The sequence below is a fragment of the Chaetodon auriga genome, chromosome 24 (assembly GCF_051107435.1).
Source record: "Chaetodon auriga isolate fChaAug3 chromosome 24, fChaAug3.hap1, whole genome shotgun sequence".
Classification (NCBI taxonomy): Eukaryota; Metazoa; Chordata; class Actinopteri; order Chaetodontiformes; family Chaetodontidae; genus Chaetodon; species Chaetodon auriga.
The window spans coordinates 5,619,130-5,633,758 of record NC_135097.1 but is presented as its reverse complement, the minus strand read 5'-3'; the positions used below and the strand labels follow the sequence as shown (position 1 = coordinate 5,633,758).

Here is a 14,629-nt window from a genome sequence, read left to right as displayed (position 1 = left end):
AGACGGTCTGGGCTAAATGAAATCATGTACAGTGCCTGGCCAAAAGTATGTGGACACCCACATGTGATTGTTGCACATCTCATCCCAACGCTAAGGGGGGAAATGATGACAAGCAGCCTCGACCAAAAGCGTCAGGGACGGGGATGTCCACATACTTTTGGCCATACAGTTAAAATAATACGTCACCTGCTGACACAGTAGAAGGCCACCAGGCGACACAAGTCAGGGAAGCTGAGTGCTGAGTTCTCCAAGGCGAATGCTGGTTATAGAACAGACAGAGTGTGATTGACAGCTGTGGAGGCACTTGTTCAAATTTAGCAGGAAGTTATGGCAGCTGCAAATCTTTTGGAGGACCCATCCTCTCTGTCCCACACTACTTCACCCAGCAAGTGTCTGAACTGCACTGCACAACAAATATGGAGTGTATTGCTGTAGTGGCGGGTGGATAACACACGCTAATCTCGCTTGTTTTATACTCACTGGAGTCCTCCTCACAGATGAAGCACTCCTTAACAGAGGAGGCACTTTTGTCCGCTGTCACTCTCAAACACAGCACCTTCCTCTGGCTGGAGCTGCATTTACGCACCAGGAAGGTCTGTAGGCACCAACAACCACCACAGACGACAAGAATAAAGCACAGAGGTGTTAATGTCTGTTTTTAAATACATTTTCTTTTCACACGTTTTTTCAGGAGAAGGCACAGATGGTGCAAACAGCAGTAAAGCACAAAATAATAGGTAACAGTTTTGCTGTTAATCTGCATTTAATGTAAATATGGATGATTTTCAAGCAAACTTTTATGGGTTTAATTACATGAAAGTTGCTAGTATGATATCAAATAGATGATAAATGAGTAGTTCAACACTTTGGGATATTTCCCTACTTGCTTACTATCCTTGAATTAGTAGATAAAAGGATCAATACCTCTCTTGGAGCACGATTAGCATAGCCTAGCTTAAAGAATGACAACATGGGGAAACAGCTAGCCTGTCATTCTCTCCATAAAACAGCAAATTGTCATTACATTTCTGTCTGTGAATTAGTAAACAAACAAGATACAGTATGTTTGTAAGTTAGTTTTCGGTGCCTTAAAGGAGGTGGGTGGTTTTTCAAACTTTACAGTGCAAAGATGACTGTGTCCCTGTGCTGCCAGTGTTTAAGCTAAGCTAAGCTAAGCTAAGCTAATCGCTTCCTGGCGCAAGCTCTATACTTAGCACCCAGACATGACAGGAAACAAAAATGTTGAAATGCTGCACTATGTATATTTTGTATAAGTTTATTTTCCTCTTCTGGGAAAATTAAAGCTTAAACAGTTAAGTTGTACAATTAAAGTAAGCTAAATCCCACGCTTTCATGTGTATTCCTGTATTCTTTTAACCGCTAACTTCATGTGATTGAAATGGCTGACTTGTCCGTACCCCAACAGGCTCTCTGAGCAGCATATAGAGGGCAGAGTCTTGGTTGAGTGACAGCTGCAGCCACACGGGATGTGTGATCAGCAGACGATCCAGGACGCTGAAGGCCCGCTGAGAGCCTGGCTGGGTAGCCTCCTGCATCTGAAACACAAGTCCAAGGTTATTATTGTATCGTATTTGTCATGCGTGCAGATTTTCTTTTTCCATGTTTTTGTCAATGAGTTGTTTTTAAGCTGCAATAAGGAAAATATATCTGAGAATATATTTAGTTTGCCTTGATTCTCCTTCAGTTGTGCCCAGACTGTGACCCTTAATGTTGAAGTGAAAACCTACACACCACACAAGTGTACTTATAGAGTGAGAAGTTAAATGTGAAAAGGTGTTATTTTTTTTTAAACTTGACTGAGAAGAGGAGGCTCAGGGGCCACCATCCTTTTTCTACACTGACTGTCAAATAAAAGCAAAAAGTGTATCCAACATCTTTCTGCCTTTCATTTTCCTGCATATCCCCTCTTCATCTCAGCTTTCCTCTATTTCATTGGCAGCACCAATCTCATTTACACTTCAACCATCAGCATGACATCACCATGAACTCCACGTTGCAGTGATATAAACGCTCATGAAATCCAATCAGACTGTGACCACACAGAAAAGAAGCAGATAATTTGTTTCATATACCAGATAAATGCTGATTTTTTTAATATATATCTCCAGTTTTATTGGACACCTATAGTGGAGGGATGACAGGACATGGGGGAGAGAGAGAGGTGCAACGAACTGGACTGAGGATCATGGTCAGCATGGTCTGCGTTTACCCTCCACCAAACCTCAGTTCAAAGTTTTAAACATCTTACAGAAGCTTTATGTGCTTCTGTTTATCCTATAATCTGTGTTTTGTGCTTCAGTGTGTTGCTCTGAAAGCCGCGCACCTCTCCTCCTTCTGCCATCACTATAACAACAGAAAACTCAACCGCATACGGTCAAAGAATAAAAGCGTTTGAACTCACACTTTGTGGAGAAAAATGCACTTTTACAGACACTTTAAAACGACGCTCAGCTCAGTCTGAACTCCACGTTTTCCTTATTTTTGGACCTTTAATGTCAGCATTCAATCACAGATTTACCTTCTCTCTCTCCCTCTCTCTCTCTCGCTCTCTCTCCCTTGCTCACATTGGCGTGCTGTTGGATGTCACACTGTGTGGGCTGCTGGCGAATGCTTGTGAGCGTAGCAGCAGATGGTTGCCATAGCAACCCGGGCCTACACATCCTACCAGGCATTCCCACTCAGTGAAACACCCTTTCTCCGACAAGTTTGAGATGCGCGTGCATGCAAACACACACGCTCACACGCGCGTATTTATACAGTACATGCACACAAAACATGAGGACACACTCGCTGGTGCATGCACGCACATACACGCTATCTTAAAGATTTTCCGGGGTGCAGAGGTGTTTTATTTCTAGGAAGATTTTTTATTTTTTATGGGAAAACAAAAAAGTGTTGGTTCCTCCCTCACATCAGAGCACCAAAGTTCATTTCTGAGCTGCTGCAGCATCAGATGCAGCAACCTGTTTCAGTGGCATTACAGGAAGCATTATGAATATTGTTTTCATTCAGTAACACATTTGAATTTTTCACATTTCTCATCACCTCCTGCCACTTATTACATAACTCTCCCCCCACCTCTCAGGGAAATCAGTTATCCGTGTGCAAATCTGCACTGTAGGACCATTAACAGTTAATGGTAAATAGCGTTAGAGGGGTCAGGATCAAGTACAGCAGATATCAATCAAAGGAGGGGGTCGGCGTTATATAATAATCACAGGTTTGTTCTGATAGTTGTACAACGTTAGAAGAAACTCTTGCAGACCTTGTTGATTCTGTTTAAAAATGTGAGGAACTGACAGTTTGCTAAACCTCAAACAGCAATTGTCCAATCATTCATTAGCAACCCTGCAGGGCAGACATGACTTTGGATTTGACCAACAGTATGGGAGTATTATCAGAGCCATACTGTCAATAAAGAGTTCAAAAACAATAATACAAGAGCAAATGTGTATGTATGGAATAAATTAAACAGTGTGTTTATCTGCTCTAACATAAACCGCTAATGTTAGCATGTCCAGCTAAGTAGCTTAAAGCAATTCAACGTTAGAACGATGTTAGAACAAATAAAATTATAATTTCATTTTGTCTCATAAAATAGTACTATAATATTAGGGTGAGCTAGCTCAACCCTGAAATATACGAATAATGATATTTACGTGTTTTCTAGAGCACACAGATGTGTGAGGATGCTAACTTCTTGCTATCACTTTAGCCTTAGTCTTTTAGCATTAGCATCTATCATGAGCACATTTTTAAGACCCCTTTGTGGGTTTTGTTTTAAAATGTTTAAAAAAGTCAGCTGGAGTTTTTAACCAAGTCATGGAGCTTTTGCATTAGCCTTCACTTATGCTAGTTAGCTACAGTTGATAAAATATGCTAGCGACCATACTCATTTCAGCTAATAAAATCAACAGTGGTCGACTAGAAACAACAAATCTGCTTTTGTTTACTTCTGTGTAAAATCAAAAGCTCATTGTTTCAATTGTTACATACAATACAATACAATACAATACAATACAAATGTGTTGAGCTAGACTAGAAACAGGCGTAGCAGCAGAAGCTAAGGGTGACTTTCCTCACTTCAAAACAGATGCACTTCACATGAGCGCTACAAATCAACAGGCATCATCATCGTCAAATTAGGAGTCAAACATTTTTTATCTCAAGGTGTGCTTTAAAAAAAGCTGTGAGTGTGACTCTGCGTGGGCCTGCACAGTCAACCCTTTGCATATCTGGAGCCAACCACCACGCAGATCTGCAGTCCGATGACCCAACCACACAAGGCTATAAGACAAGTAAAGAGAGAGAAAGAAAAAAAACAGAGAGCAGGACCCTAGTGTTTCACTAGCCATTTCCAGGTCCGCCTTACATAAAATGCAACGCTGCCCACACACACAGAAAGACTTATGTAATTCCCTCAGAGAAAGAGAGACACACAGAGAGGGAGAAACAGAAGAGAAAGATAAAAGATAAAATGATGAAAAGAGAAAAGCCTGGGCTGAAAATTAAAGCTGGGTAAGGAAATCACAACTACAGTGGGCCTGCAGCACTGCAGTTCAAGCTGACAGACTGGAAATGTAAGAAGCAGAGGGAGACGTACACTGTATATCTAACAAGGTGTTTCTAGACCTGAGGGCAGCAGCAGCAGCAGCAGTCGGCAACCCAGCGGGACAGACGGTAAAGTCTGATGCTGTTGAACGTACGGAGCACTTAAGAAGTAGATGACGAGAGACTTAGGGCAGGACTTGTCTGAAGGGGGATGGAGAGAGTAGAGGAAGGGAGAGGAGTGCTGAGTCCAGTGGTGGGATTCTCTGGGGAGCTGGCGAGGAAAGCGAAGTTTCGGAAAACCCTGAATTGCGTTCCCTCTTCGGGGAGACAGGCTCAGTAAAAGGAGAATGGGCTTGTGCAGGCCAAACTGGAGTGAGCATTTAGAGCACCAAAATTCTGCATTCTGGAAAGGGGACGTTAGATTTTATTGCGCAAATTGACTGAATGCTAGAGCAAAGCTGACCGGTTTAGACCTATTTGCAGAAGATATGAGAAATTTGGAAAGAAATCGGATGCATAACTGGACAGAAGGACTGATCGACTTGCTGGCTGAGCGAGTGATGACGGAGTGATGGAGTGACTCAAACACTTGCAGAAGACAATTTTTTAGCAGATCTGAGAAAACAACAGGTGCTATAGGTATCGGTGTTGAACTACATTTTCCTGTAGTTTTTCAAGGTGTTGTGTTGTGCAGCCTAAGAATAAGTAGAGCCGTCACTCATCGGACCACAGTGTCATGCATCTGTTAATCAGATATGCACACTTTTTTTTTTTTCATATGACAAATCCTTGATTACAAGGGATTCGAGGCGAGAAAGAAGGCTTTTAGGAGATCAGTGTAGGACGAGAGAGATCACTGAGAGTGAGCAGCTGCTCAGCGAGAGGCTCAGCCCGGTGCAGATGGACAACATTGTGGTGTCCAGATTTTTCCACCTCCAAACCAGTTCCCCAGGAACCGGCTGCAGAGGTTACAGAGAAGCCCAGCGGCGCCCCCAAGGGATGAATACCTTCAACCTGAGCAATGCTGTTCCCAGATGGCAGCTTTGTCATGTTATGCATCAGTGAAGCAGATGAAGAGGAGGACACAAGTCTGGTGAGGACTTTTGTCAGGTGCTGTGAGGAGAACCACCTAAACCTCAGTGTCTGCAAGGCGAAGGAGCTTTCAGTAGGTTTCCAGTGGAGCACGAAATAAAGTGGAGCTGTCCGGAGTGAGGGGGAGCAAAAGCAGCCTTAGATGGTCTTAAAGTTTCTTTTAACTAATCTTTAAACTTCTTGTTATAAGTTTATTTAAATGCTCTTTGCAAAGTACCCATAAAAGCCACAAAATAATGTGGTCTGAAAATGAAGCTTATATTAACACTACGTGTATTAATACACCTGCCGGACCACCCAGGTGTGAAATCAACACCTTCTGATTCCACGTCCAGGATAGCAATAATAAATCTGCAAAGCCACTGTCAAGGTAGAGCTTACAGAGGTTTAGGCATATAGGTATAGATTTAGGCACCAAAACTACTTGGTTAGGTCATGATTAGGCTTAAAATAATTACTTCCTTAACGCATATATCATACTAACCTCAATGCTGGCTGGAACTGTTTCTCTTTGTGGTGTCTGAAGTCAGATGATAGTGATGATGACGGTGATGATGATACGCACAGGTGGTTTTCCAGGTTTGGTCAGTCAGACTTGAGTAAGTCTTTGCAAGTGAAAAGAGCTGCTCACAGTAGCAGCTTGTTGCTTTGCAGCTTAATGACTTCATGCTGTGGGTTGTTAATCTGGTTCCACTTTAAAAAAACAAATATGTTCAGCTCCTTTTGTTTACTTTTCGTGTCCTGAAACCTCTCACCAGAATGCCTGAAGGAGTTTTCACACTCAGCAGCACGTGCAGATGTCGTAGCAGGTTTTTGTTCTTGCAGAGTAGGAACACGTGCAGTGCTTCCTCTTTCCAGTTGCACTGTAAATTCACCTCAAATGATTTCACATTTGAAAGCAGAGAGCTGAGAAGCTGCTGGAGCTTGACACTTTGGAACAACTTTGTCTGGTGCTAGCAGCTCCACAGCAGCAACAAGGCTCTCATCATAAATTCTCCCTCTGAACGAGGTTAGAGCTTCTTAGCTATTAGCTCGCTCGCCACAACACTTGCCTGCATAACACCGTGAATTCTTGGAGTTTGGTGCAGTGATTTTGCCAGTGCAATAGTTTGACTTTGCCTCAACCTGCCTCCTCTGCTTCTAGCCCAGTTAGTGATTTCCTACATTTCCCAGAATTACTTTCAGCAGCCTCCACATGCACATGAACTTGGATTCAGTTAAGTATTTTGTGTAGGTGGCTCGAGCCATAATGGAAGAGATAGTAAGAGCAGAAGAGCAGAGCAGGATTACAGTGAAGAAAAACTGCCCTTTACACTGAACACAACACGCACTGTAGCTCTTTGAGAGAGATTCTGGTCTCTTGAGGATACAGCCAAGGGAGGAATTAGTGTATCTGCCTCCTCTAAGATTATTTCTGATCATTAGTCCAAAATATTGAGACTGAAATGCTGCTGATGCTGTGATGGAAATATCTCAGTGATAAATCTTCTGTATGTTACATTTTTTCCAGTTATCCACAGGAAAATTCTGCAACAAAAAATAAGCCCAAAGACGGCTACAGAGACTCCTGAGACAGCAGCAGAGGGAGGACGAGGAGGAAGCCGAATCCTCCACCCCCCTTGAGACTGAGCTGATGCAGCTACAGCCCATCTCCGGCCTCTGCTTCATCATCCAAGGTGCGACACAGAGTCTTCACAACATCATTCTCCACAAATGTAACCTCCAGCCAACAAACATGTAATGATAGTGATACTGAAAACAGACAGCGGTGTCGTGCTCTTTGCTCGCTGTCACATCCTCCATACGGTATTTCCATCTGGAGATTTTGATAAGCAGGCAGCGAGCAAAGTACATATCCGGCCACTGTAAACTCACACATTTGGTTTTTTAATCATCTCATTTGTCGTACATTTTGAAATCCTTCCCTGCTTTAGTTCTCTTATAAATCTATATTTTTTAACATGTTGCGATGCTCATTTTTTGTCTTTTTCACAGCTCTTGCACACCCACATGATGTCGAATCCACACCTTTTCAGTCTTTTCATCCAGCCATCATATAGTGAAAAATGTGTGCCTGCAAAGTACATTAAACTAATCAACAACTGCCCTAATTTCCAACAGTTTTCACTTAACCATCAGCGTGTATTGTCCTTATTTTACATTTGTTTGTCAAATTCAGGAAGCTGCAACCTCAACTGCAGACTGCTGATGCAAATACGCTGGAGGAAATGACTAAGCTCATATTTAAACATTGGACATCTAAAACACACAAACTGACATTTCATCTGACAACTGACACTTCAAGCAGGAAGTAAACCCCAAACTTTACTAAAACTCTTACAGTCCAGTCACAAAATAAAGTGTCCATACACGCTGTCGTTGCTGGAGTCTGTAAATTATGCAAACTGTCTCTCTGCAGAGGCAACAGGCAACTTGGTGTTCGCCGTGTGCCGTCCCACCACCCTCACCACTGTCCACACACTCCTTACATTTACACATTTATACACGCAGTGAATCCTAAAATCACGACTAGGCAACCACTTGCTTTAAAATATCAGAGCAACAAGGATTTAAGAACCAGTTCCTCTATTAAGTGATTGACGACCATTAGGTGGTCAGAATCAGATAATCGGTTGAAACTGAAACGCCTGAACAAAGGGACACATAAATGCAGCGCTCAGTCTATTCATGTATTACCTGAAGGATATGGCATTTACACAATATGCCTCAGTTGTGATTTTCAGAGAGGCTACTGGCAAGAGAGACGGTTTGTAGGAGAGGGTGATTATGAAAATGGATCTGAGAGATCGCATAAATGCAGACATTGGCGGAGAATGTTTCTGTGCCTCTTGAACGTGCTTATATTGGCAGATTTGTCACTTTTTCCTTCATGAGATACACTGAAATACATGTGCATATTTTATGAAAAGCCAAAGTTGCTCTTCGTTAAGTAGAGGTAAGCCTCCTCCTGATATATGCATGAACTTTTAGCCTTTTTGTCAGGTTCTCCATCATGCTCATCCATCTTCTTCCTCTTCTTCTTGTCTTATTGGCGAGCGCCATTTGAGTGAATGATGCTGGAAAACTCAACTGGGAGTTGCAAACTGATGTTCATCAAGGAATAGCTACAGCTAATGGCTAACATCAGCTTAAGTGTACTTTGAGTTTTGAGTCCAGGGGCGGTGCTTCAGATGGCAGCTTTCACCTGATGAAGCACTTTCTCTCACATAACAAATCATAGTTTAACACATATTAATGAGCAGCAGTTCTTCACAAACCAACAGGCAACTTTGTCAAAACTACAAATTTGTACTTATTATTCATCTCTATTCATAGCGTTTGACGCCAACTGCAAGCATCAGTCTGTGAAATCTCTCATTTGCACAAGAGTGACCATGACAGTGGCTAAGTATAGCCAGCAGCCCATCGCTGCATGCGTAGGATGACTAATGGACAACATAATTGCAGTGGGCTATAAGTATCCGCAGGGGGCAACAGTGGGCACAGTGGCCTGCTGACTGATGACAGGTGTCCGTTTTGATGCCTGCTGCAAAGCGTCGTAGCGATGGCGCTCAGGACCAGTGACAAGGAAGTGAGAGCTGTGTGTTACTGAGTGTGTGTTTGGTGTGACGAAGTTGTACAAAGGCATTAGTATGAGTCAGAATTAACACTGGGGCTGTAGGAGAGGAGAAGGACTGTTAGCATAACTGTGAATATTCATAATTTTAGAAGCATATCGGCTAATTGTTGCAGTGATTCAGAACGGGCAATTTCACAATTGTGACCAGGCCCGAGGGACGTGTGTGTGTGTGTGTCTGTGTGTGTGTGTGCGTGAAAGAAGTAAAAGCTATAGAGTAGTCATCATGATGTCATAAAATCTCTGATCTCTCCATGAATGGTCTTTCCTTGATTTTTCTCTGCAGCGCGACACTGAACTGAGCTAAACTCTGTCTGAACTGACACTTTGCTCTGACTCTGTCACACTCCGATGATCTCGACGTGCGAATGTTTTAATTAGAGAAGCTCTGAAGCACATAAGAGGTTGCTTGGGGTGTTTGAGGCGCCGGGTTGAAATCACTATCACAATATTAAACAAGATATGCAAAACCACCTATAAGATAAATAAATTTAATCACCGATAACATTGAGTAATGCACAGCTCCATGCTCAGATCATTTTTAATGGCATTATTTTGCATTTTTTCTATTTTAACTTTACATTAAACTATATTGTAAAATTTCCATGTGTAGAATTTAACAATGTTTTGCTTTGGCGTCACCTTGTGGTAGCCTAAATAATGCACCTTGCCTTGAAACCAAAGAATAGTATAATTTTCACTAAACACTGGGATTGATTTTTTAATGGAGGGGTAAAATATCCTTTTTAAAGACATCCGTATACGTGTTGTCAAGGTTTTAACACGACGTCTAATCAACCACCGTAAGCAAAAACACCTGATCAGGTGGCGTATGGGTGCATAACCACCTTATTTTGATTGGTGACTGAATAAAGTTTAAATTGTTGATTAATTATTTAGGCAATGCCTTATGAATATTTATCACTGAGTCTTGTTTTTCTCACCATGTTTTTGAGCTTTTTTGTGAGGGCTACACTTGGCTCGCGATGCCAAATTCATCCATCTGAGCAGGTCACTCATTGAGTTTTTAAATCCTACTTCTCTCATAATAAGCTGCGGAAAGTTGCCAGAATAACAGTCTAGTTCCAATCCATCCACCCATGAAAACTAAAATCCAACTTTTTCCAAGATGCTGTCACTTGGTAATGTCACTTCTCAAAACACAAAACACCTAGAACAATCTCACCATGCTGTCAGAGCTTTCACACTTTTTTTTTTAAAATAAAAACACGATTGGATGGTGAACACCAGCTTCGAAGGCTCAGAAACCTTCACATTATTCTGAGGGAAATTGCAAAAGTGGCAGAGAAATTTCGATATTTCTTCGGACTTGAGTTAAAGTGAAATAATTTAAGAATATTTGTGGGGGGATGACAGGATTCGTGCACTTAAAAATCTTTCTTTCCTGATCTGTTTTGACCTCTGGATGACTGTGTGATTCACAGCGTGACTAATGACGGATCGGCATGAGGAGCACTTCATACAAAATGTTATTTTTGTAAAGGACTGTTAGATAATGTCAGGGGTTTGCGATCAGTGAGTGTGAATAACACCTCCTAAAAAACAGAATGCTTTTAAAGTTTTGTTGGGGATGTTTTAAGTAGATATTTTGCTAAATCAGGGGCGGCGCAGGTGTCGAAGACGTTGTGTTGATCTCCGGTTTAGTTGCCGTTTGAGACCAAGTTCAATGTCTTTGGTCTCAAACATTTAGTTTCACTCAATCAGATGAAATCACTTTAAGAAGAAAGATGTTTTTTTTCCAAAGAAAAAACTACAATCATGATGAGAACACCTGACAGGATGATGGGTTAAAAGACAAAATATGCATGTTTGGGAGGTAAAAACTCAGATTTGGCCCACTGGACTTTTGTACGTTCCTAACGTTTAACATTCAGGCTATATTTCATTTTGCAGCCCTTTCAAGGCTCTCTACACCCTCCTATGAATCTTCACAGCATAGCCTTGACAATGACAATGGGGGATCACGTTCATCCTCCATTTTCAGATAGTGTTAGAGTGACCACAAGAGGACAAAAGCCTGCATTAATACTGTACTCTCTGAAGCGGCCGAGGAGGGAGGATGTCAAACTCCAGAGCAGGGCATCTGCCTCCAATCACGGTCAGTGTTTTTGACACACTAAAGGAGTTATTCTGTCCAGGAAGGAGTCCTTATTATTATTTAATTCTGAAAAAACTGACACCAAACCTTAATGTTTTGGTATTATGTTGTTGAATAAATAAATGTAGCTGCACTTGAAACATCTCAGCTGGATGTCTCATTGTCTGTACTGCAGCATTTATCCACCAGACCTGCTTAAGAAAAGTCTGAAAATAAGCAAAAAAAAGTCTGAAAAAATGCAAACCTCCGTAAAAAACACAAGTGTTTTAAGTGAATTCTGATTGTAAAGACTCACTTCATGATTTACTCATAGTATCCAAGAGTGGTGCTGCGGAAACTACAAAATCAACATAAAGCTACAAAACATCAAGAGTGAAGGTGAAGGTGTCAGCGAGGTGGTGACCTCCACACTGTGTCACCTCTTCATCACTCAGTCAGTGGTGTGGTGCATCGACTGCACTTCTATTTATCTAATGTTGTTGATATATCACGTTTACTCTCTATGAGGTGGTAGGACGGATGGTGGGTGGAGGTGTGTGGAAAGTGAAGGAGGTACAAAAATCAAAAGTCAGTCATGCTTTACTTTGCGGGGTCCATTAATTTCAGACTAACTTCCCGCTCATCTTCTTTTCTAGTATGTAACTTCACATCAGATTGAGATTTTTTTGTTCAAGCTTGTGGTCCAATGAGTGCAGTTCACTCTCTTTTGCACAGGCACGACTATAAAAGCGAAGGCAAATGTGCAACATTAAACCTATGTGGCCGTAAATGAAGGATAAAACTGAGAGAGGGTAAAACCTGAACACAACAATGTGGAATAAAAGCCAAGTTAACCTTAAAATTCCCAGAAAGCTCAATGTAATTTGGTACTAATAATGAGGAAAATGGACAAAGTGTAGAGTTCACACAATATGAAAGTGCCCAGTCACTTCAGTTGCTTATCTGAAATGTTGAAAATGTTAACGGTTTTCCTTTCTAAGATCTTTCTTTAACACCACCTGAACGAGTCCCATGTACCACCAGATTACATAACCTTTTTCATGCAAATTTCCAAAGAGTTAACAGTTAAATACTTGATCTTAGAAGGAAGTTATTGAGAAAATGTCCTGGATATTAAGAGGACAGCAACATATGGATAAAATAATGTGGTAATATGAGTTCAGTGCAGCTCTTGAGGTGTTTTAAGGTTTTCAGTTGTAAGATTATGTAACATTACTTACAGATACTGGTCATCTAAAGTGTTTTGCTTGGTAAGAAATAGCCTTCAGCTAAAAAAGAACAGAAACTCTCCAGCCATCATTTTATCCGAGCAGCTGCCGGATTTGTCAAAATGGTGGCCATTCGCTCCAGGAATGAAATTCATTTTCAATGCTGGATTGTGTGTTGTGTTGCATGACGATGACACAATTCCTGATGGGGGAAGCCTGCCATATACATGAGTCAGGTTACTGTAACGTGTCTGTCTGCGCACCACTTCCAGCGCAGAGGACAGACTGCTCAGCAAAGGACTGAACTCTGTCCAACAGCTCTGAGCGTCATGCTCGGGCACACTGCGATCACACTCCTCCTACACAACACAGGGCAGAACGCAGCCAGCCCCCCCCCCCCCCCCCCCCCCCATACACACACATAAATATATACACACATTTGGTCATGCCACCTTCAAAATTAACATGTCATTCCACATTCAACAATCACAGACTTCATGTAGGTAGGCTACATAATCACAGCGAGGACTTCAGGTAATCAGTCCTGCTCGTTGGCCCTCATCTGCATTAAAAAAAAAACAAAAAACAACAACACAAAAAACAAACAAAAACAAAATCAGCAGCCATGTAAAGTCACAAAATGCCACTTACAGTAATGTGCTTCTCAGCATTAACGAGCAAAACAACAGCAAGGAAGTGGGAACATCACATCCACTCCCACGCAGGCAGGATGGCACTTCAGTTTTAAAGTTATGTAACAGTCCAATGGTGTGAGATTACATTCACTTTGCCCTCAGAGGGGAGACGAGAGATCAAGATACTCCAAAATAAAAAGTCTGAGTGGCTAATTGAACACTGCTCTGGCAGGTAATGCTGCATAAATTAGCCTAGATGACATCTAAGGCTGTGAAAAGGCAGATTTCAGTAGTGTGAATTATTATTCGTGGGTGCTGGTTTAGGTCGAAACATCATCAAAACTCTGCTTGCGTGTGCAAAGAATCAAACTTTTGAGGCTTCTGGACAAAAAACACGCAGATGTTTCCAAGCATCCAAGTCATCAGTTAAACTGAGGAGAAAGCCAGCTGTCAGTGCACACAATGAGAACAACGGCTTCCTCTGACTAACCTGAGCATAAACCTGTGGCTGGCACTAATTAGATTTCTGAAACACCTACACTTTGCGTCTTCAATGCCAGGCTGAAACAATGAGGAGAAACTTGTCATTTTTACTTTCTGAAGGCTGAAAACTTCTCTCCTAATTCGATGAAGTCACTGTTGTGGCTCTGGCTGCACTGTGGGACAGCAGCGTGGACGACAGCGCTGCCTCGCCGTCACATCATGATTGTCCCCGATCACTAATTGATTAATTGGCAGAGCACGAATGTCACATATGCATGAATCACCGTGCAGCATTGTTTACCAAGACGTCCCCTGCTGACCGGAAACTACGTTAAACAACAAACGCCAACGCGCTTTGAACTTGAGAATAGAAAGAAACCTTCAAAGGGAGGAGAAAATATTAATACAGATACTGTAGCCTGCAGCCAGCATGCATGTGCCAACTCTCCAGGAACTCCTGCAGTCTTACTTCATGCAATCGATTTTTAAGTATGGCAACCTCGACTCTTCTTTCTTTACTTGCGCTAAAAAAGATATGACTTACCTTTTCTCTGAAGGTGGGAACAGGTGCTGTGCGTAGTCTGCTGTCTACTTAGACGTCCTGGAGAGTTTAATGCTTCTGTATGAAGACAGTGCTGAGCGTCTGAGTCCGAGCACCATGCTGTGGGAACGCGGGCTTGTCAAGAAAATGCGCACAACACTGGTGACAAGGCGGAGGAGCGCATTTTTAATTCTGTCTGAGCATCTGAAGTGATACACAGTCACAGCAGAGACACTGTGTGTATGTGTGTGTGTGTGTGAGTGTGTGTGCCCCCCCCTCCCGCCTCCCTGACTCTGACACACACTCACTCACACACCAAATCATATCATGCCACTGAAAAAT

General features: G+C 42.1%; 1 protein-coding gene across 1 annotated transcript in view; it reads right to left on the bottom strand.

Moving 5' to 3' along the window:
• The window catches only part of rin1b (Ras and Rab interactor 1b), a 27,902-nt gene extending 13,273 nt beyond the window's left edge, over positions 1-14,629 (bottom strand). Inside the window, exons 1-4 of the mRNA XM_076725670.1 lie at positions 14,291-14,629; positions 1,419-1,556; positions 481-595; positions 187-259 (exon numbers count right to left, since the gene is read on the bottom strand). Coding sequence (XP_076581785.1) covers positions 187-259; positions 481-595; positions 1,419-1,556 — 326 coding nt within the window. The 5' untranslated portion in view covers positions 14,291-14,629. The remainder of the gene's footprint in view (positions 1-186; positions 260-480; positions 596-1,418; positions 1,557-14,290) is intronic.